This window comes from Marmota monax, unplaced genomic scaffold, assembly GCF_021218885.2.
Source record: "Marmota monax isolate L192 unplaced genomic scaffold, Marmota_monax_Labrador192_F-V1.1 WCK01_AAM20220418_F8-fsc00018, whole genome shotgun sequence".
Classification (NCBI taxonomy): domain Eukaryota; kingdom Metazoa; phylum Chordata; class Mammalia; order Rodentia; family Sciuridae; genus Marmota; species Marmota monax.
Window position 1 is genome coordinate 15,123,889 of NW_026692201.1, and position 23,672 is coordinate 15,147,560.

The window sequence follows — 23,672 nt, forward strand, 5'->3', positions numbered from 1 at the left end:
TAAGCCACTGAAAATTCTGTAAAGACACAGGATGAGCCGCATTAAAAAATCACTTAGTTTTATTTTGCTGGATAAAGCCATATATCTTTTTAGAGTATTTTCAATTATATGATGGCTCAGAAGGTGTGTATGAATTCAGAGAATGTTGAGAACTTATGCTTCACAATACTGAGAATTTAATCTTTTATTTGAAAGAATAAAATCTATCTAGTGAAGTTCCAATTATAGTTTTCAGAATGAATTCTACTTATTGCTTCCTGGACCAATCAATTCCATTAATGGATGATTATCTCTCCTAAATCATAACTCAAGCAGAAATGACACTATTTTATCAATGATATTTATATCAGAAACAATTACACAATGAGCCCATTATGCTTGCATGCATTGGTCATTTTATACACAGCACCTGGAATTCTGAGGGAAATACCTAAGATAATCAAAATGCACACAAATATTAAGATAAAATTATATGCTTTTCATTTCAGACAAATCAGTGGGAGTAGGAGGGAGAATACAGTTCTGATTTTTGTAGAGCAATGGGTAGGGGTAGGGAAGAAGAAAATCAACAAACTCTTGAATAAAATTCTACAAATCACATGAAAAATTTATCTAAGGGTTCCCACTTATGTGGCAAACATAATAAAAATAACTGACCCTTCAAAGCATATTCTATTGAATAGAGTCTAATATAACAAGTAAAAGAACTCCACTAGTCAAATTTTGGGATACTAAAATATTTTGTGTCCATAAAGTGCAAACCCTTTAGCAATTAAAGAATGTAATTTCTGGTACAAAGACAAGATAGCAGGCTGGGGGAGTCAGTGGTAGGGTATGTTTGTCCAGCATTTGCAAGGCCTGGGATATGGTTCCCAGCAGCCCTCCCACTCTACAATGCTTAAATAAACCATTAGGTCAAATTTGCTTTAAAAGGTAACCAAACTCATTAGTTAATCTAATGTGCTTTAATAATAGTTTAAAAATTGTAGCTCTTTAGCAAGAACAGTTATAAATACCAGGTAATGAGTCTTTGAGTTTGCAGTAAGAACCTTCTTCATATACAAAATAAATGTCAAACTTTGGTATAATCTTGTTATACTATTTTAGTGATGTTGTTGTATCTCAAGATATATATGAAATGGCCCTTCTAGAAATACAAATGAAGTATTATTAGACTATATTCACAATTAATTTCAACTGAAGAGTTTTATCCAATTTAAGCACTTATTGCTCAGTCTTTTAAAATATCTGCTATTTCAAAAATATTTAAATATATACCAAAAGACAAGAATTTGCTGCACTGAGATTATTCAAATGAACATAAACCTTAAGCCACGAAAGTAATTCCTGCCGGGCATGGTGGCGCACGCCTGGGGGGCTAAGGCAGAAGAATGGTGAGTTCAAAGCCAATCTCAGCAACTTAGAGAGACACTGTATCTAAATAAAATATAAAAGAGTTGGGGATATGGCTTAATGGATTCAATCCCCAGTACCTGAAAAAGAAAAAAAAGAAAAAGAAAAAAAAGAAAGAAAAATAATTCCATTTCAAACTGATAGTGTAATAGCATCAAAACATTAATATAAAGTCTCCCAAGACAATTAAATGGGAGAACATTTATTTATTTAAATAAAAACTCCATAGTAATTTTTGGATTTTAGATATAAAAAGCATTAAAAGAAATTTTATGATTTTTTTTTTCATTTCATTTGATTATTTTCATTCAAATGACTTCAATTTCTGGCCTGTAAAATAAAATTTAATATTTCTAATTGTAGACACTACAAATTTAAAATAAGTTCTATTTAACAAGGGCTTTAATGATACTTGTAGATTTGGTTAGATTTAATAATATCAGTAGATTGTGATTTATAAAAGACAAAAAAAATGCAATTTGGGAGAAATCATGAAAAGCATTCGTAAAATTTTAAGTACTTTTACATATGCACAACAAATAAACTGCATGCTCTGCTGAACTTTCAAAATGTATTTTAATCTCATTCCAAACAGAAATAAAATTTCGAGATACAAATACATCTCATTCAAATCACTTTTTAACATACATTCAGCAACTTAAAATATTATAAGGATCCCAATATTTTCATCTTTTATAATCTCAATATATTATATATTTAATATATAATATATATACAATACATACATGTAGTCAGCAGGATTACAAAGTAATTTTTTAAAAGTCTGATCAGTACTGATAAATATTTTTAGACAATTAAAAGAAACTATCTAGGATCACAGAATAAAATAAAATATGGCAGGCCTAAACCTAACAGCAAGACTGCATATGTTCATATGGCCAACAGTTTTAAAAGAACTTTCAACTTAGGTAGAATATAATTTAAAACAACACTTTTGCTACTCTCAAGCAGCAGTACTTGCAGATATCAAGCACATACAACTCCATTAAATTTAAAGTAACTATGCAGCTTTCCTTACTGTAATATACAGTAGCTATCTCTTCCTTTCTGTTGGATTTTTGTTGTTGTTTGAAGAGTAACTAATATATTACCAACAGAAATGACTTTAGTTCTGTTCTCTCCCCTAAAGCATGGCTCAGTTTGAAGATTATTCTATAGGCAGCCACTAGGACTACTAACAGTACCTTAATACCATGAAGAGCAAACAGTAACTAGAGTCATAATAGAAGTTTGAAAGACTGCTGGAGGTTTCTGTAAACCAAGGTAATCACAAGTATTACCCCTGCAGATAGCCCTCTCACATTAGTTAATACAGTAAGTTAAAATTCCAATGACACAGTGTAATAGTTAACAATCCATCTTGTGATTTTAAATATTACAACATTAATTCACCCTGAGAATACAGAGGAAGCATTTAAAACAAGATACTTTGATATGGTTTGTTTTTTTTTTTTCCTTTGTATTTGCTTTCTTCTGGTTTTTGCTAGCCCTTTAAGGGCACAGATATTTGAATTCAAAGTATGACTTGGATAACCTTTTTTGTTAACTGAGATTCATGCCACAGTCAGATACTGATGATAGAAGAGCCCAAAAAGGCTTGTAGAAAAGAGGCAAGCAGCAATCCACCATGTCAAAAATGATAGAAGTCCTCGAAAAAGGAGAGGAGTAAAAATGTTTTTTAAGCTGCTCAGTGCCACTGTTATTTGCGTAACAGTTACCTTCATCTTCCCATCAGCAGATGGTAATTCAGAGTAAACAGAATTGGAGTGTAGACTATTATCCACTGGCAAGGTAGAGACAGATTCTGGATAAATCCCCCAGGAATGATTACCTAGAAAATTCAAAACACAAAACTTGAAGACTAACTAATTCCAAAGCTTTTACTAAAAACAAAAACAAAGCAAAGCAAAGCAAAACAAAAAACAAACAAACAAAAAACCTCTTGACCTACATTTGAAATTAAGATCAATAAGTTTACTAGTAGAGCAAATCATTTTAGATTGAAAACAACAACTACTACTACTACTAATAATAATAATTTTTCTACATATTAAAAGAATATACTTATTTTGACCAGACTATATATAATCTGTTCTCATCAGTAAAGCAAAAAGACTGATATACTTTTAATTAACTACAGTAAAACCTGGTAATATAATAAAAACAAATTTTTCCTTGTATAAGACATGAATCAACTGCCTCTACAGGAGCAATAGGGACAGACATCAATAACTTCTTGGAAATCTTTTCTAACTCAACAACATCAGAATAAATTTCTTTCTCAGAAACTATGATTTCAATGTGAGCAACTATTAACAGCTTCCAGAAATTTTTTTATCATATACTTTCCTACGCTGCATAGGATATGAGTCACATAATTTACAACTAAGCTACCTACCCCTTTAAGTTCCACAGATTCCTAAAGGGCCTTTACAACTATCATCAGTTTATGGAATCTACTAAATCCACCAAGTAATACTTCTAGTCTCTTTGGGCTTCCTAAACCCACATGGTGGCAAGTTGCCTGATCAAAGCAAAGGGAAATGATCAGTGCAATAATGGATCATTCTTGAATAGTACCAACAGGGACTTGACCTGTTAGACAACTTTGCTCTTTCACTGAAAAATCTTTTTCCCTTCAATCTAGTTACCTAAAATTGAACTTACCAGAGGATTCCATAATTTATGTAAGTTTAAAACAACTTGTAATAATTTAAATATTAGGCACTAACAAAATCTTAAACTACCCTCTTATGTAACACAAAAGTAATGAAGATCAATAGTGGTACGTTACTTATGAACTTAAGTAAGTTCATTAAGTAAATTTAGGAATTAACCTTCAGTAGAACAATTCTTATAAGTGTACATTATAAAACCCCATGAACCTTGAGTTCTCAAAATCAAGATGATTAATCAACTTCCATGGCTCAAACTTTCCCATGCTTCCTCTTAAAACTTTTAAGGGAGAAACAGTTTATATGGCATATTTCTCTGCAAGTGACAGGAAGCATTATTAATTATGGGTAGAAAGTAAAAGATGTTTCCCAGTCTCCAGGGTATTCCTACCTAGTGTTTTCAAAAGCAGAGTTGTATGAAGCAGCATTACCAGAGGTGCCACATACTGCAGGGCAATGACACAAAGGTAATAAAAGACTCGAGCCACCTGTAACCAACAACATTCTTAAGTATCTGATACAGCTCACATGTTGTAAGTGAATTAAACTTTCATATAATTATCAAAGTGAAATGCTTGAGATAAGTGATCCTTACATGGGAGGAAAGCTATATATTATTAAGTTTGCACTTAATTATAAATAATTTTAAACTGATTTAGGCAATTTGAAGATTTTTTAGAATGTGAAAATATTACAATAAATTCCTTTTAAAAGTTCCGTAACAATGTATTTAAAATGGAGAAAATAACCAATAAATTTCCAATGGTATAAATTCATTTATATTTCAAAGATAAAACATAATGTTAAAATCTCTAAGGACAGCCACCTCGAACATAAAACTCAATAGCAATAGCAGGTAATCTATATGAACATAAATACCTCATAAATAAAAATATCAATCCTCATTCTACACGAATACATTTGATTAAAGCCAAATTATGAAGAATATGAAAATATGTAAAGGGTAAAAAAATAAAAAGCTTACTTGATAAATGTCCCTGACTATGGAGAATCCAAAACAGGAGACCCCAGTACCAAATCTTTAAAAAATATATAGGTCCACTACAGTGGGGGATGGGATTCCTAGCTTTCTCCTTCTCTGGAATCTCCTCTGAACATTTACATTTCATATTCAAGTACATATAATAATGAGAAAATAAATATATTTAGCCACTAAACTGGTAATTTTAGTCACTAAAACGTGTATTTCCTACCCTTTAAGTCACCAAATCTGGACAATATATTGAAACTAGAGGGATCCCCTTTAGCAACAGTAGGCATATCACAGCTTTGCATCACCCAACTATATGACACTTAAAACACAGAAGAGAAACTGAGATTCTTTCTTAGCACCAAAATCAGATCAAGGTTTCTGATATACATTGGCCTAAGATTGTCCCACTTATCTACAATAATATTTAAAAAAACAAAATTCTTTTTTTTACAACAGTTTTGCCAATTTTCATTTGAATAATGATATAAAACTTACCATTTTCTGTAGTTCAACTGTACTTATTCGGCCTGCTTCTTTCTTCATCTGATCCACACACTTCTGGGCTAAGTTTAAATATGCTTGCAGGTGACTACGCATCATGGCCAATCTCAAAGCACACAGCAGGATTATTAACCAGAGTCGTAGAGTATCAAATGTAGCTTCTGACATTCTACAGATCAAAAAGTTGATATAGTTCTCTCAAAGACCACAGTATGCTAGCATGCTAGTTATGTTACTATTTACCATATAAGATAAGAAATCTATACTTAGCTATACTGAGTTAGAGACCTTTAAAAGAGCCCTTGGTATTAATGGTTACTTTCTGTGATACATTTATCTGTGTAATTGTGCTATAAAAGTGAAAATATTATATTGATACATCTATGGCAGAATGGGATTGTCTTCTTTTACAGAAACCTCCAGCAGTCTTTCAAACTTCTTTTATGACTCCAGTTACTGATTGCTCTTGGTTTCTGTAAACCAAGATAAATCATTGGTTTACAGATAGCCCTCTCACATTAGTTAATTACAGTCATTCTGTGCAATGGCAAGGACCTAGGAAAGAAACTAAATGCCCAATACAGGAAAAGTCGCCTGCAGAAATTATGTTGTTGAACAGGACGGAAAACAGAAAAGGTAGAGAAGATTAAAAAAAGTATACGATTTTTGTCTGAACAATTTATGAACTAGAGGTCAGAAATGGGGATGGGACAATAGCTTGATAATGTATGCTTGTTTCCTTTCACAAGGTTATGAGTGCACATGGTCACAGAATTTCAATGGAAAAATACTGATGGCCAGAAAAGATAAAGGCATAACATTTTTGTCCACTATAATGAATGAAGGAGCCAATCATGTAAAAATAACAGTAAAACAAGATACAAGGCATTCCACAGCCTTAAAGTTTTCCATTGGACCTATAAATGAATACTGTGTTCTCTAGAGTTGTGCAACAAGGAGAATTGACAGGCAGCATTCTTAAGACAGCTACTTCACAACCTTTGAGGATAACAGATAATGAAAATGAAGACATAGAATAAAGTAGTGAGTGAGAAAATTACTTGCTTAGATTATGAGTTCAGGATTTGGGAAAAAAGTCATTAAAAGTATCTTCTAATTTAGATTCAAGTGCTACCATAAACATTTGATAAGTTGATCTAATCAAGTATCTCAAGGATCCTGAGTTAGGACAAAACACATGGGTAAAGGAAGGAAGAAGACATTCTCCAGTGATCTTGAAATCATTCTGGGCTTTACTGCATATGCCATTTTGGCTTTCTTTTCATGAGGTTATGAGCACCCCTGTACTATTTTCTTCATTCTATTGTTTTCATGTTCTGTCAGAACACATGGTTGGATTTAAATACATTTAGAAGTTGAAATAACATTACAACCATTTTTGCTTCTGACTACAAATAAAGATTTATCTGCAAACCAATTTGTGTGATAAAGAATCTGTCACTTGCTTTTCTCTTCGTTCTTCTCTCTTTGATGAATGGGCAGCTATTCTTTCATCTACTGCATGGACTTTAGATTTTAAACAAAAATATAAAACCACCTGTCTAATTATTTAACTGTTAATTCACAATTGAAGAATAGGATGAAACAGATTAAGATTACAATTTTGTTTGCTGTTTTTGAAACAGATCAGTATTGGGATGTAAAAAATGGGAGAAAAAGCTATGAGAAAATGACCCCAGGTCTTTGTGTATAAATAGTGAAGAAAGAAAGTTGTATAAAACCAAATGTTTTATGTATGCCATATCTGACTGAGTAACCTTAGCCAAATTATTTAACTTCTGAGCCTGATAATTCACCTAGAAAATGGGATAAGGACAGCAACCACAAATGGATAATTACTATATGAATTAAAGAGATAAAATACATGAAATATCAGTACCTAGCATTATAACTGGCATATAACATGGATATCATAAATGTTAATTTCCTTGTTTTCCTAAATTTACTATATTTAAAATCAGAAAACATAATTTCAATAGTATGAAATCCAATTTCTATGACCAAACTTCAAGGAAGAATTGAGGAATGCTTTCAGCATCCTAGACATGACAGCAGTTTTTTTTTTTTTTTTTTGAGATTTTACCTAGAAGCCTAGGATCCTTAGAATTACTTTTAAATACTTCAGAAAACTGTCAAGTTAAAATTACTGTTAAGGTTTAGTTGGTGTGTGTGGGGAAAACATTACTTCTTTGGTGAATATTTCTTTAGTTTGATAACAATTAAATCTAAAAAGAAAATGTCTCATGGTCATCACTGACTACGTACTCTAAGACAAAGTTGTACCAGGATCTAAAAGCAGTACATAATATAAAACGTACACTGGAGTCAATAGCTAGTCAAAATTTGATAAGGCAAAACAGTGAAAGGAACATTTATTAAACACTTCCAGCCAGTTGCATTACACGTGTTCTTTTATTCAATTCCAATGATAACTCTGTGAGGTAGGTACTATTATGGGGAAACAGAGGCTCGGTGAAGATTAAGTAATCATCCTCAAGTGATGGTTTTAGTGAGGAGCAAAACTGGAGTTTGAACCAGCTTTGCCAGAACCTCTCTAATACTCTAAGTTTCATAAGTACACATCTATCATACCAAATATGATTATAATGCCTTTTAATGAAATATATCTGTTTCCTTGTCATCATCTTCTGTTAAAATACAGTTGTCTAACTGGAGAAACATGAATTGGTATTAGAAAATAATGTTAAGGGATAATTTTTAGTTTTCTTAAGTGTGATATTATAGTTACAGGAAAACATTTGTATTTTCTTAGAGATGCAAACTATCAAACTCTAGTAATTAGCAATAAAAATGTTATATCTCTAGTTTGAGAAATATTTTATCAAAAAATAGATGAAGCAAATATGGAAAATGTTAACATTTCCATACACACGGAAATAAGTATATGTAATTCCATGTATACTATCCTTCTCTTCTGCAATTTTGACAAGTAAAAACATAATATTGAAATAACTACAGAAGGTATCTAAATAGGGGCTTTGTGGTAGAGCACCTACCAACCATGTGCAAAGTCCTGAGTTCAAATAACAGCACCACCAAAATAAAAATTAAAAAAAAGAGGGCATCAAAGCCACTGGCACAATGACAGTAGAAAAATGCCAGATGACAACTGAGCATTAAAGAAAAGCCTGTAAGTATAAAAGCCAATATTAGAATAGGATAATAATCCTTAATATTCATTAGGAAGTTCACAAAAAGGTTAAATGATGAACTATAGCTTCAAGTTTATTACTATCTTTTAGCATTTCAAGCAATGTTTTAAAAATATAGTGTCCTATGTGATTCTGCAACCTGTACACTTGCAAAAATGAGAAATTATACCCCATTTGATTCAAATGTATGATATGTCAAGATCATTTTATTGTCATGAGCAACTAATAAAAAAAAAGAAACTTAAATACAATAAATAACATTTAGAAAAGCAGTTCTGAATTCTAAAGAAACAAAAATTAGCCCTCAAATATCCATACTTACAAAGGGACACTTTCTTTACTCAATGGTGGGTTCATAATGTAGTCTTTGGTGATTGGTTTTACCCAGAGCAGAACCATAAATAAAGGTGCCAAGAAGTTGATATGAAGTAATGTTCTGAAAGCATGCAAGAAATAAACATAAAAATCCAGAAACAAAATATACAAAAGTACAGAAACTTGACTATTTCATTGATCATTATCAATAGATTTCAGTCCTTAAAAAACTTTATTATCTTAATTTTTCACACAAGAACATTGAGACTCAGGAAAGTTTAGTGATTGTTCATGGCAATTTAGCAGATGTTATAGGCAAATCTAGGACCAAAATCTAGATTTGTTCACTTCTATTCTAATATTCTTTAACAATCCATATTAGATCCGTGATTCAATAAACAGGTACTTTAATGATCTAATTTTATATAGTGAACAAATCTAATGGATACAGAGGAACCTTTCAGTGTGTAATGATCATGTATAATGTTTACCCTATACTGCGAAAATCACAAGTAACTCTCACATTTCTTTTTGGACTATTATGAATATTCTCCTAGCCTATATAAATCAACAAATTTTACTTTACTCTTGATAAAGTAATACACCTAATATAGCAAAGGGTTTTAGGTCTGATCTGCAATTTCATTATTAATCACTATGTTTGTGTCCTATACACAAACAGGTGGCTGGTAATAATTTTTCTTATCTTAGAGATAAGGCAAATTCTTCATTCTTTTAACTATCAGCTAACAGAAGGTCTAAACTGGAGAGTTTGAAATGTATACAAACACATATTTTAAAATATCACTACACAGCAAAATGATAGTGATCTGTGTAAGGAAAAAGGGCTGGGTCAGAAAGCCATGAATGCCTGGCAAGGAAACATGGAACTGTGGTTTTAACCCTCACTATTAAAATAAGTCATAGTGCCTAGCCATGGGATGAAGGCAATCCTATTCTTTGTGCCAGTCATGTTTATCACAACAGAACAACTTGCCCACCCTTATGATCTGGGCAGGGTGCTAATACAATGAGGGACTGCAATAAATTGAAAGTAAAATAAACCCCCTATATATCCCGAAAGAAAAAAAGCTTAAAAAGAAGCTACATTTTACTGAAAAGGATACTAAAATGTGCACTGTGCAACCCCTCTCCCAAACCACTGGCTGCTTTAAATGTTTTTTATAAAGTGATTCTTTCATCCAACAGCCTTGGTAAACCGTTGGGTGCTGGGGAAGAAAGAAGCAGTATTAGGTATGCAGTGTTGCTAGGGAACACTCTAGTATCAAGGAGCAGCCCACAGCGGTTTCAGTGGCTTGTGAAGGGCTCCCCTCCACCCACCCTTTTCAGCTTATTTAAATCATAACACTGGGGTTAGTGGACTGAAGTGTGTGTGTAAAGAAGAGGGGGAGAACCAGGTTTTGTCTTAAAGAAGCTATTAGAGGAACTGGTAGTGGGAGTAAAGCAGGATACAGCTAAGAGCATTCTGAGTAAAAGGAGGGAAAAAAAGAGGGATGAAGAAGTGTGTGGCAGGAGATGAGAATAAGTAAACACATGTACAAGGAATATGTAGAAAAATGGGAAAAAGATAATTACAACTAAATTAAAAAGAAAACACAGAGTAAGAAAAGACCAGAGAATCAGCACCATTAAATACAGGATTTAAAAAGAGCAGTAATGTTTGGGACTATGACTGCCTTTGAAACTTAATGACTAGAAATATATACATAAAAGTGGAATATTCTCAAGTTAGGCTTCCAATGAATGCAAACAAAACTATGAGACAGGAATTTGGATCTGGATTTGAGTTGAAGCACATTATTAGCCTACCCTTTTGCCAAGGCATCTACAGCAACAAGAACAAAAACACTGACAATGCAAGGAATATAATAAAGTTCTTTAAATTATATGTAGAGATTTAATATGATTTTTTCATTTCAGAACTAAAATAGAATTTGGTAGTTAAAAGTAATCTATATTAAAGAGCACTGCATTACTACTATAACTATAATATTAGCAACCCCTAATAAAATAATGTTTAAATTTTATCAAGATTCTAACAAGTAGATCAATAAAGAAAACCAACATTTCTTACATATATAATTTAGTTTTGAAAAAATCTTAAATAAAATGTTTTAAATAAAATGGTTAATTATTTAATACATAAAATTTATAAGAATATTTTCAGGTAAAATGATCTGATTTTTCAGAAGGAAATTTCCATAGATCCTCAGTTCAGGTGTAGAGACTAAAATATCATAAGCTTATGAATACCAGAGAACTAATATAAATTGTGGTCTTTCTATTTTAACGAGTAAAGAGAAATGTAGTAATCGATTTTTTTAACACAAAGCTTAAAATTTAGAAGTGAATAAGAGAAATTGCTTATAGTTGAGAGAGGAAGTGGTGTGACATCAAATGGTTATTAAGTTTCAATATAGAAATTTATGATTTATTACAATAATATACCTTCATTAAGATGGAAAACATATATTTATCTGCATGTGCTTATGTACATTTTCCGCTTACTGTGTAATTTTTTCTGTTGCCAAATTCAGGGCATCCAGATGCATTTGAGCCAGCCGTAATCCAGGAAATGTCAAAAAAGCCCCAATGAGTGAACAGAAAATAGCCAGGAAAAATTTGAAAGTAAGTTTTGAAACAGGACCCCTAAAAATAAAGTTTTAAAAAAGAAGCTGATAAATTTTTACAGTTAGCTCTCTAAGAATCAAACACACTATAAACACAATAACAGTAAGATAAGGAAAGCAAATGTCTACAAAAAGACTGTTCTTATTCAAGTGCCTATAATGGATCTTGGTGAACTGAAAGTAAATTGTAAGCTAAACCAGGCACCTCTTTAGGGGCATTTCTAACAATCTAACCTACATATTCAGTATAGAATTGCTATATGACTTAGACATAACTTTAATTTAATCTCCAGAAGCAAGAAATTAAAGAACAAATCAACACAAGAATTTTATGAAAGATTCAGACTTTAAACAGCTGGAAAAAATGAGTAAGGATGTTTCTAGAAGTTATATCCAACTTAAGAATTCTTTTCATGATTTAAAAACAATCATTTAAAGTAAATACTGCTTCATTAAAAATGGAAAATTTTAAATTTAAACAATGCTTAATTTTTCAAAAACTTACTGAGATTCTAAACCTTGCTTTTCAAGAAATTGCATGGCACTGTCTGAAAAATTTGTAAACCCTGCAGGGGGAAAAAAAAAAGATTACTCTTATCATAGTGGTGAAATACAGACTCTTTCCTTGGAAATAAAAATGCTAGGAAACACAGTATCTTAAATTTTGAAATGACTAGCTTAGCTCTTTCATGTGTTAATTAGTATGCCATAATGCAATAAAATTTGGTTATTAGCAGGGAATAGTCTTTGAAAACATCCCTTTGATATTTGTACATTCCATGAGTGTGCATAAAATTTGCATTAATTCTTTATGTGAGTAACAGAAATTTAGTTAACTACAAATGGAAAAATAAAGGGATAGTATTTGGGGGAAAGGTTTAAAAACAAACAAACAAACAACTAACTGAAACCAAAAAAATTGCAAAACGAAGGCAAGCATAATGCTGCATGCCTGTAATCCCAGATACTCAAGAGGCTGAGGCAGAAGAACTGCAAGTTAAAGGCCAGCCTGGACAACTTAGTTGAGACCCTGTCTCAGAATAAAAAGAGGGCTAGGATGTAGCTCAGTGGTAGAATGCTTGCCTAGCATATGTGGGGGGGGGGGGGGGGGGGGCTGAGGGTCAATACTTGGTACTGCAAACATACACACACCAACCAAAAAAAAAAAAAAAAAAAAAGAACACAGGAAGAATTCATTTAAAATAATACAGGCAAATTATTTAAAACAGTGCAGTATATACCTCAACCCTAATTTTAAGCATTTATCAGTTCTAAAACTTACTTAAATATTGAAGTAAAAAATACTAATGCTGGACAAATCAAAACTTATCTTTGAATGAAACTATTACCTGTTTCAAGTCCAAATTCCAGATAATTCTCTGTTACAATCAAAACTGCCATTGCTTTGACGAAGAAAAAAAATCCAAAGGTGACACAAACTGATCTTTCACCACCATCTTCTACTTTAAAATAGTGTGTAGTTAATGAAAATAGAACTTTGCTGCAGAAGGAAAAGTTCAGGAAAAACCACAAATAACTTTGCAGGAGCTATACACAACCATCTTTACAGGATGTGGACCCCAACAGAATTTGACTACAACATTTAGATTTGATATGCTTATATAAAAGATGCCCTTTGGAAGAAAATTTTAAAAACAATGAAAATCTGAATGGTTTTCCAGGAAATTGAATATAAAAACAGGGCAAATCTAAATGAAGTGAAGTTTATAACTTTTTTTTTTTTTTTGGTGTGGTGCTGGGGATTTAACCCAGGTACTTGTGCATGAGAGGCAAGTACTGAGCTATATCCTCAGTGCTACAACACTTTTAAATTAAGGGAAAGTATACTACAATTAAGTTGCAATTAGGGAATGCATTTCTCATTTAATTGACTCAAATTTCACTAAGAAGTTATTATAGGAATGTTTTATAATAGGTTCTCAGTGACATGAAAAGCCAGGGTAGACGTTACATTAGGGCACTGTCTTTATTGGGCTTGTTTACTGAACAGTTTACCTTTATAATTAAACACACAACACACCTTAGAGAAATTATCTGTAACCACCCAACAATTTATAATTTGAGAATTACCAATAGCTACTGAAGATCTATCATATGAAAACATAAGTTTAAAAGAAATTGTCTCTAGAGAAAGCAAGTTCCAACTGAATATCCAAAAACAGCCCAAGTATCAACATGCATCTATTAAAACTACTGAAGACATCTGAACCCCACCCACAACAATTCACTTAGTATCAAATAAAAACATGAGTCCAAGCTAGAACTAGTATCTCCCTTTTACCAAATTGTTCTCCATGAAAGCATAAACCAAGCAAACAAAATAAGGCATTTGAGAAACAAATCTAGAAAAGTAACTTCTTACATTAACATTATGTCAAGCACTGGAATGCTTGGCTGTAAGGTGTCCCCCAAAAGCTCATGTATGAGACAATGCAAAAAGATTCAGAGGAGAAATGAGTTGTGAGAGTCTTAATCCAATTAGTGAATTAATCCCCTGATAAAGATTAACTGAATGGTAACTGAAGTGTTAGGATATGGCTGAAGGAGGTGGAAACTGGGACATGGCACTGGGGTATATATTTGTATTTGGCAAGTGGAGACCCTTTCTCTCTGCTTTCTGATCAACATGTGAGCTGCTTTCCTCTGCTACACTCTTCCACCATGATGTTCTGCCTCGCCTGGAACCCGGAGGAATGGAGCCTGCCTTCTACAGACTAAGACCTCTGAAACCATGAGCCCTCAAATAAACTCTTCCTTCTCTACAATTGTTCTGGTAGGGTCTTTTAATCATAGCAGTGAAAAAGCTGACTAAAACACCTAGTATTTGCCACGTGCCAGGCATTACTAATTAACTCATTTATTCCACACATTAGCCATGCTATTGTCCTTGCTTTACAGACAAAAACAAACAAATACACAAACCAAAAACAACATCATCAAAAACCCCTTTAAAATAAAAATCTGTGGCACAGAGGTTAAGTAAAAACTTCAAAGTCAAAACTAGATTAGAGGCAGTTGGGATTTAAACTAGGCAGTCTGAATCTCATCTGTGCACTTAACAATTGATTATACTGTGTCTACAAACTGTCACAGCACTTAACAATAGTTCAGAACCATGAAGTCTTTTCAAAATAGAACTGCCCTAGACAGAGTGAGCAGCTCAAAAATTCTCAGTATCAGTTTTTTCAAGGTATTGAGCATTAGGTAAGAGGAGGCTAACTTGTTTTTATAAAAAGGGATAAATTTTTAAGTCTTCTAAATCAGTAAAACCAGCAACCTCAGCAAAGTATAATAAGAATTTAAACAAGAATATGCAGCAAACTATAATAAGAGTAATATTTACACTCTAGTTTTTATTTTTCAATGCAGTATTTAGGGATACTTCCATGTGTTATTCCCGCCAAATTCCTTCTAAAATCACTAATATTGTACATATTTGTCAATCCCTCTATTTTAGTTAACAGTTAAACCATGTATAAGCAATAAACACCACAGAAGTTGTCCTGATTCTACGATATTAATCTTAACCTTAATTGATGAATTTATACAAAGTCAATTTCAATTAAAATGATTAACAGAGGTTTAAAAGAAGCACAATTAACTTCCAAGTCACAAAAAGAATGTGACTTTTAAAAAACTATTCTTCATGGAATCAATGCATACAACCTATTTTTGTCTACATTTCTACCTTAGTTTCTCAGTTTTTGTATTTACATTCTCACCTTAAAGGCAAACGCTGGTAGTCTACAGTTGCAGTAAAAAGATTTCCTAAAGGAAAAAGTTCAGAAGGTTATACATATTGAGGGACTAGGACCCTGATCATAATCCAGGGTCTCTAGCTAGGAGAGATACCTGTACAGGTAAGTCCTGTTCCACCATCAATAAAAAATCATCCTATTACCCTGCCTAACACATATTTCTGAGGCCCAGGGGGATAGCTCAGTGGTCTAGGATGTGCAAGATCCATGGATCAATCCTGAGCATTACACTTAAAAATAAACAGTTTGTAATAAAAATGCTTCCGATATCCAGATGAGTATGCTAGGAAAAAAAAAAAAAAAAAAGATTAAAAAGTATTTATCCAAACCATGCAAAATCTAAGCTCTTGGAATAGCTTTACTTTATCAAAATAATAAACATATTATAGTTTAAATTTGCATTATGATTTATTTTAGTAATTTAATAAAGAAAAACTACAAAATTAAGATTTCCCTAAACTAGATTTCTCACTTCTTACAGGAGAAAACAAAGTATGCAGAGAAGAATCTAGTATACAAGTAGTTTTTAAATTATGCAACTTTTAAATCATAGGCTATTTGTGATGAATAAGTGATCTTAGTTACTTAGTAAGAATAGAAGGTTAGGTAATAACATGAAAAAAGTAAAAGCAAATAACACAAAATAAAAGATGTGATTTTAAATAAATAGGACTATTAAAGCTTTCATTCATACAAATAATATATATTTAAAGTGAAGAATGTGAGTAGCAAATTTTTTGAAAAACAAGTTAGCAACAATTTTACAAGTCTAAAGTTTTATTTAACAACATTTAAGACAGAATCTAGGAAGCACAAAACACTGTTTAAGAGAGGTGATAAGATTTTAGAATTAGGATACGCACACTTTTCCCTCTACGTTACTCTGAATTCCAAATTCCTTACTTATTTACCTCTTTTCCAAAATAAACAAAACCAGTTTAACTCACAGCATCAAACACTATAGTCCATCTCTTTCTTGGCATTATAAAGAACTTATGTATTGGAAGACAAGAAAAGGGAAATAAGGTTAAAACACAGAATAAAGAAGTCCAAAACCACTACTGAACAGCTTTTGAGATACCACTACGATTATGTGTACTGCCTGAGGGCCTAAGCCCAGGTTTGAAAAAACACTGCTTCATTTTTATTGAAAATGGAAACTAGAATCTCTAAAAAGACAATTTCCAACTCTTCCACTTAAACTGAAAAATAAAATAACACCTTTGGCCAAAAGTGACATCAAATGACCAGAATGACCGAAGATTATATTTACTGTTAAACCCTAAAGTAATTAAATAAATCACAAAATATGTCAAGACTGAAGGAAAAGAAAACAAAATAAGAAGCAACCTGACCCAGGCATGAAACATGATCTTGCCCTGATCACTAATCCTTCAACATCACCCCACTCCATAAATGTCTAAAATGTCACAATCCCTGCATCCTCAATTCATATTGGCTAGTTAAATCTTAAACTAAGTATTTATTGAGTTCCATATTAGAACAAAACCTCCCCACAACTCAGTGTAAAATACACATACGGTATTCTGAAATGAAATGCTATGATCTGGCCATATCCATGCTTTCAACTTTTCATTCAATATTCCCCAAACCTCCACTTGTCAGGATAGTGTATTTACCATCTCCAGAATGTAACTGCTACACTGTCTTGGATAATAATTTCTCTCTCATCTGAATGGTCCTCTTCTCTCCCATCTACCTAATCATATAGACTCAACTGAACTCCACACCTTTCAAAGCTTAGCATTATCTCACCAGTCAAGACCAGTCTCTTACTCTTCGGAATTTATTATAGCATTTACTACTAAAATTCACTTGCCATATAATCATATAGTACCTTAAACTGTAGTGTGACCAATTTATAAATAAAGCATTTTCTAGATCTAGAGTGCCTGGCTGAATCCTGGTTCTACTCTTACTATGTGATCTTTCACATGAAAATTTATTAACCTCTCCATGTTTTCATTTCTTCATTAGTAAAATGCAGCCACTATATCCACCACCTGAGAGGGCTAGTTAAAAATTAAAGAGTTCTTTGTAGTTCTCAGCAACAATCTGATGTTTCCTAGATAAATGAATTAAATACTGAACTTCTAATACCAGAGAATATTGGAGTAAAAACAAGGACAGACAGATCAAATAATGATACAAGTCTCAGTTGAATTTAAATCTCTTTAAGTATATAATAGAAGGCCAAACAAAAACTTCCTAAAAAAACTATTGTTAGACTTAGAATATAAATTTGGCTTATTGTTTTTATAAGTCAGGAGAAATAACTAGAGTATGGTGCTCCATTTGAGTTTTTCACTGGTAACTATGGTAACTTTAAGATCATTTAATAGAAAATATCTATACTACCTAAGGCTGTAACAAAGTTTCTTACTGGGCTGTTTAGCAAAGTAAATTAGGTAGCAAAGTAAATTAGGTACACATTTTTGCCTTTTTATGTACAAATATCTGATGTAAATAATATGATGATGCCAAAATTAAGCTTTTATACTTACAGACATGTACAACCAAAAAACACTAGTTAAAAACATGGCATTTTATTTATTTATTTATTTATGGTTAAGCAATGAAAATAATAGTGGTCAAGTACCTTCCCTTTGAATGAACTTCTTACTTTTTTCCTCTCACTATTTACAGATTATTGTTTAAAGAATATTCAAGGCTATATATGGAAGACTATGGATGCAAATAGTCATTTTCTTTTAAGAAACTCGGTTTGTTTGTTTTTTCACCAGTTTTACCCCTTATTCTTAGCTGAAAGACCACCAACTTTACATGCTAAATTAGTTTACTTTCTGTTGCAAAATCTCAACCCTTGAAACCAAGAACATTAGAGGAAAGATTTTTTTTTTTCCTGACACAAGGCTGACACTTTTAAAGTTCTAATTTAGTATTAACATACTTTTTGCAGTTGGAAATAGTTCACATTTTATAGATGCCAATGCAATAATTCAAATGGAAAAAAAGATCAAGGGCAGGTAGAGAAACTTACTTAGGAGGAAATATTTTATTTATGATTAAGTTTAAGCTGAAGAGCTTTAAAATGGTGAGCAGGCTTAATATTTAGTTCTAAAACAGCAATTTTTTTTCTCAGATCTAGAATAACATTTAATAACATTTATCAAGGTACTATTATGATTCAACTTAGTTTATACTCACATCGCTTTAAAGCCTCAATTCTCATTAAGAAAATATACCTCTATACCAAAAAATGCCCAAATCATTCAAAGATATTTATCAATGCTTTTCTGACAAGGAAAATTCAATAAGAAATTCATTGTTGCCAATACACAAATATGATGGGTATTCTCTAATATTTTTTACAAATTTTTGAGTATGTTTTTATAATTGGTAATGTTTCCACTTAGCCAAGAAATTTCATGTAAGTTTTTCAACTCTAAGAAGAAAGATTATATTCTTACTTTTATGAGCATTACCAATAAAAATAAAGTATGATTTTTTTCCTATCAAATGGTTAAGCCTTTCACATTTACTGTTCCTGCAGAAAAGGCAACCAAAATACTTAATACCAGTAACACTTTGCATTCTGCACGGCAAAACAACCTAGAAACTGTACCAAAAATCTATTATAGATGTATACTTACAGATACACAATAAAACTAAACAATAAGTACTTGATAGGCCCTTATGACTGAGTAAGTAAAATCCTTAAAAAAAAATTCTGATCCTAAATTCCAATGTTAAAAATAAATAAAGCATTGATACTCTTTGACTAAAATTATTTTTTCATATTTTCTTAGGTAGGTTCAATTACCAATTCGAAAGAAGAAAAAAAAAATGTCATGCTTGTCTAAAATTTCATCCCATAATCACTAACCTCAACCTAACCAGATTATGGGGGGAAAATAGAGATATTTGAAAGCATAAAGCTTTATTTTGAAAACAAAACCAAATATATAAGAATAAAGCCCTATTAATTAAACTTTTGCATTAAAGTGAAACAAAATAAAAATATCTTTAAAATTTATTTCAGAAGAAAAATTATCACTTTAAGAGAAAAAAGAATTATAAATTAAAAAATAGAAATAAGCTCCTATCGTTTCTATTTAACTCTAAGTTTCTAATCAGAAGTCTGTATAATCTAGAAATCACATAAGATCTCCAAAAGTTTATAAAAGAAACAAACTTTTAGATAACATGCTATGCACAACTTCTCAAGAAAAAATAAGTACCTTAGCTCAGATTCAATAACTTTGACTCTGTCCTTCTTGACATCATATCCAGTTTACTTCAGGGTTTAGAGTTTCATTTTCCTCATTAATTTAAAGCAGCACACTTTTAGAGAGTAAGAATATAGTAATTTAGAACCTTTATGGAATTTGAAAATGGTGACTAAGTTGTGATAGCTTGCTGCAGTTGTCTATTTTCAACAGCAAAAAAGGTAGCATTTAACTCACACATGCTTAATTTGCAAATTTACATATATAGAACTGAATATTATCAGAAAACCCTACAATTTATTTTAATTTAAATCATTCACAGTTTTTATCTTTATGTAAAATTTGTATGTCTGGCATCCAAAGCAAATTAAAAATTTAAACACAGCCATAAAAACATACATAATAGGGTTTTGTACCTTAAAATCAACCACACTGTAAAATACAAGTGCTGTGGAAATGTGACTAATGATCCAGTTCTTTAGCCAAATATAATAGGACTACTGAGAAGCTTTATCATTCTTTATAGAATAGCTTTCTTCTCAAATTCATGTAATTGACTCATTACTTTCTATGCTACAGTTCATTCCTAAGAAAGTTTCTTAAAAAAAAAACAAAAAAAAGATTCACACATTTTAGAGCATTTTTATTTTTAAAAGTTTTATGCCTACCACGGGATCTTTGGCTTTTTGCCATCATCATTTTTACCTTTTTACTCTTTTTTAAAAAATATTGTTTTAGTTGTAGAAGGACACAACGACTTTATTTTAGTTGTGTATTTTATGTGGTGCTGAGAATTGGACCCCGTATCTCATATATGCTAGACGAACATTCTAGCACTGAGCCACAACCCCAGACCCCTTTTACTTTTCATTTATTCATAAATGAAACATGCTTCATACTCATAAAACTGGAAGATATTTTTCCAGTGACTCTTGTCACCTCATGGGCCATCAGACAGGAAAGACAATTACTAGAACTGTTCCATCCTTACTGCAAGGCTTTCTTCACCCTGTATCTTCCTCCTACCTAGCAACTGGGTATAAATAGAATGGAAATGCACAGGCTTCTTCAAAAAAGGTTCTTAGAATTACAAATGAGAATGAAGAGAACTAGACTTAGTTTGGATTTAGGAGTGAGAGTGAAAATGTGATAGCTGAGATGAACGTACAACACAAGTTGAAGCACAAAGTAGAGCTGATCATGAGAGATGATGCTGTTTTAGGTTCCAGGATTCAGGGGTTAGAGTCACACATTAAAAAAGTCAATTCTCATTTTTTAGAACCTTCAAGATTCTATAGAAATTATCACTGCTGTCCTACATAAGTATGTAAAATAAAACCGAAGGGAAAAAACAAAATGACCATGGAAATAAAGCAATTTTCTTCCCAACTTTTGAATGAATTGATAAATTTTATGTGACTGACCTGGGTACCACCTTAACAAAAGATAATTCATCAGTAACAACTGCAGAGAATTTCTGAATCAATTGAAGAATGTGTGACTTTGGAATTCAGTAGAGCTATTATTCTATGTCATCAATGGCAACATGTGTTAGACTAATAAGTAGACACATAAAATAAAAAAACCAAGAGAAGCCACTCAGAGGTCATTTCTTCTGGATTTAGTTCATAGGGTGAAAACAAGATGACTAAGATAAAAGAGATTATAAACAGACCCCTCTTTGGTGTTAATATGGATAACTGGCACTTAATTTTGGTCTTTTCTATGCTGTAAAAGGGAGCAGGTTGTTTTCTCACATGCTACAGGTTTGAATGGAAAATCACATACCTACACATATACAGAATTCTACTTCCTTCTTCTTCCCTACCCATTCTGTGGAGATTTAAAGTTGGCAGAAAATAGCTTGAACTATAAGCTCTTCAGCACTTTCTTTCCCTTCTGGGATGAGTCACCAAGCTAAGAGACTCCAGCAGGGATGAGACTGTTTGGCACTTTTTGTGAGTGCAGTACTTAAAACTTAGCAGAGTCAGTTCAGTGCTGAAGACTGTTTAAGGACATTTGCTCTCACACTATTGGGCATTACTGAATGAAACAGAAAGCTGAAATTTATTCACAGAAACAATATGAATAGCTATTTACAAGTATATTTTTAAAAATTTGGTTAGGTAAGTATTAGGACTATATCTCACTAAAATTAAATTGCATATAAAAATATATATTTCGGGATATGTATAAACAATGAAGGCAATCAAGAAAAGGATATTCCATAATAAATAACATTTCAAAGAACATGAGAGCTCAAAGTATGAAAAAAGTAAGATTAGTCAGCTATGCTAATTATTGAACTGAAATGTTTTAGTGGGTTTTATATGACTTGATATGAAAAATGAGTACTCTGAGTGGTATTATCACATTTTTAATGCTACAAAATTAAACAGGAATATTCTAAGTGAACATAATCTTTCAAAATACATATCTGAGGATGTTTCTCAACTGAAAAACATGATCATATTTCTACCTAGTATACTATATACCTGTGAAGATACTGCCTCTCAAGGCTGTGCTCTGGTCCTTCTACTCTACATTATAACTAAATCAATCCAAAAGAGTCAAGAAAGAACGAACACAATGAATTAAAATGTCAAATCATGTCATATATTTAAAATAGTATGTGCTTAAATAGTGTTAACAGTCTCTGGTTGAATATAAAAGACATAAGACACACATTCCTCTGCTTACTCCCAAAATCTGACTGAAGAAACCACATAGGAAAGTAAAAATCCTCAAGAATTAAAAATAAGTGACACAGGAAAAAAAAAAAAAAAAGATGTCAATAAAGTTTTAAAAGACAGGAAATGGTTGAAAAAGCAACAACTAATTTAGGTTTCAGCATTTTCTGGTATACTGGGTCTGCAAAGAGAGGAACCCATTAAGAAAGAAAGCAAATTCATTCATCAGAGGCCCTAGAAAAGCCAGGAATTAGAGACACCAGGTACTTCCAAATGTAGAGTTGTAGAGTGTTTGAAAACAGGAAGATTGTTTGAAAGCCTGTATTCATAGTAATTAAGACTTTCCAGATTTTCTGTCTTGCCTAATCACATAAATTACATGGTTGCTCTTCACCAACTCTGGCAGAATGTGTAAGGATTACTTTTTGAAGATAGTAAATCAGAGAAGATTGGCTTGGGATTACTATGTAAAAGTTAGGCTGACAATGAAGAGCTAGTAAGTTACATACATAGTGAATGTTGAGAAGTTGATCTATCAGTTCCCATAATATTAGTCATTGGTTTTATTTCACAGGTGGGAGAATAGACAAATTCTCTCTGGAGAAAATGAGAGCCCCAAATCTGCAAATACTGACAGTTAGAAATCCCCCCCTCAAGGTCTCCCTTAATCATCCACAAAAAGCTTCATTAATCAATAAACTCCAGCCAGTTGCACAAAACTTTCAATTTTGTAGTGCCTTCTTGAATGAATATCAACAGATATTCAAAGCTCACAGACATCTGAGAACAATCTCCATGATTAAAACAAAAAGGAGGAAAAATGCAATGCAAGGTGTAAATGAGAACTTAAAAAAGATTAATACATTGGAAGTAAAAAGATATTATACATCCACAACATGAGAATGCTATAAAAAGAAAAACACTAAAAAAAAAAAAAAAGACTAAAAGACTTAGGGTTGGAATGTAGGAAGGGCCTGAGTTTAGTATCAGTAGCCCCTACCAAAAATAAACAAATTAATTAAATAAAAGACTTAATTTTAATTAATTATTATTTTTTAAAGTTCACAGTAAACAATTCAACAGCTAGGTAGGTACAAGGACAATACAACTGTAATCCCAGTTTCTGAGGAGGCTGAAAAAGGAGGATCCCAAGTTTGAGGCAAGCCTGGGAAATTAAATTCAGCAAGACCCTGTCTAAAAAATAAATAAATAAATAAAAAGGCTGGGA

At 32.0% G+C, this 23,672-nt stretch overlaps 1 protein-coding gene across 11 annotated transcripts in view; it reads right to left on the reverse strand.

Annotated features, from left to right (window-relative positions):
* Positions 1–1,970: 1,970 nt before the first annotated feature.
* Tmem161b (transmembrane protein 161B) overlaps positions 1,971–23,672 on the reverse strand; it is a 64,266-nt gene continuing 42,564 nt past the window's right edge. For 8 of the 11 annotated variants that reach the window (XM_046428268.2, XM_058574506.1, XM_058574508.1 and 5 more), the window contains 7 exons: positions 13,114–13,265; positions 12,270–12,330; positions 11,643–11,783; positions 9,121–9,234; positions 5,599–5,773; positions 4,501–4,597; positions 1,971–3,265 (listed from right to left, as the gene is read on the reverse strand). In XM_046428268.2, the coding sequence (XP_046284224.1) occupies positions 2,988–3,265; positions 4,501–4,597; positions 5,599–5,773; positions 9,121–9,234; positions 11,643–11,783; positions 12,270–12,330; positions 13,114–13,265 (1,018 nt within the window). In that variant the 3' untranslated portion in view covers positions 1,971–2,987. The remainder of the gene's footprint in view (positions 3,266–4,500; positions 4,598–5,598; positions 5,774–9,120; positions 9,235–11,642; positions 11,784–12,269; positions 12,331–13,113; positions 13,266–23,672) is intronic. The other 3 variants (XM_058574516.1, XM_046428305.2, XM_046428278.2) reach the window with 3 other exon arrangements.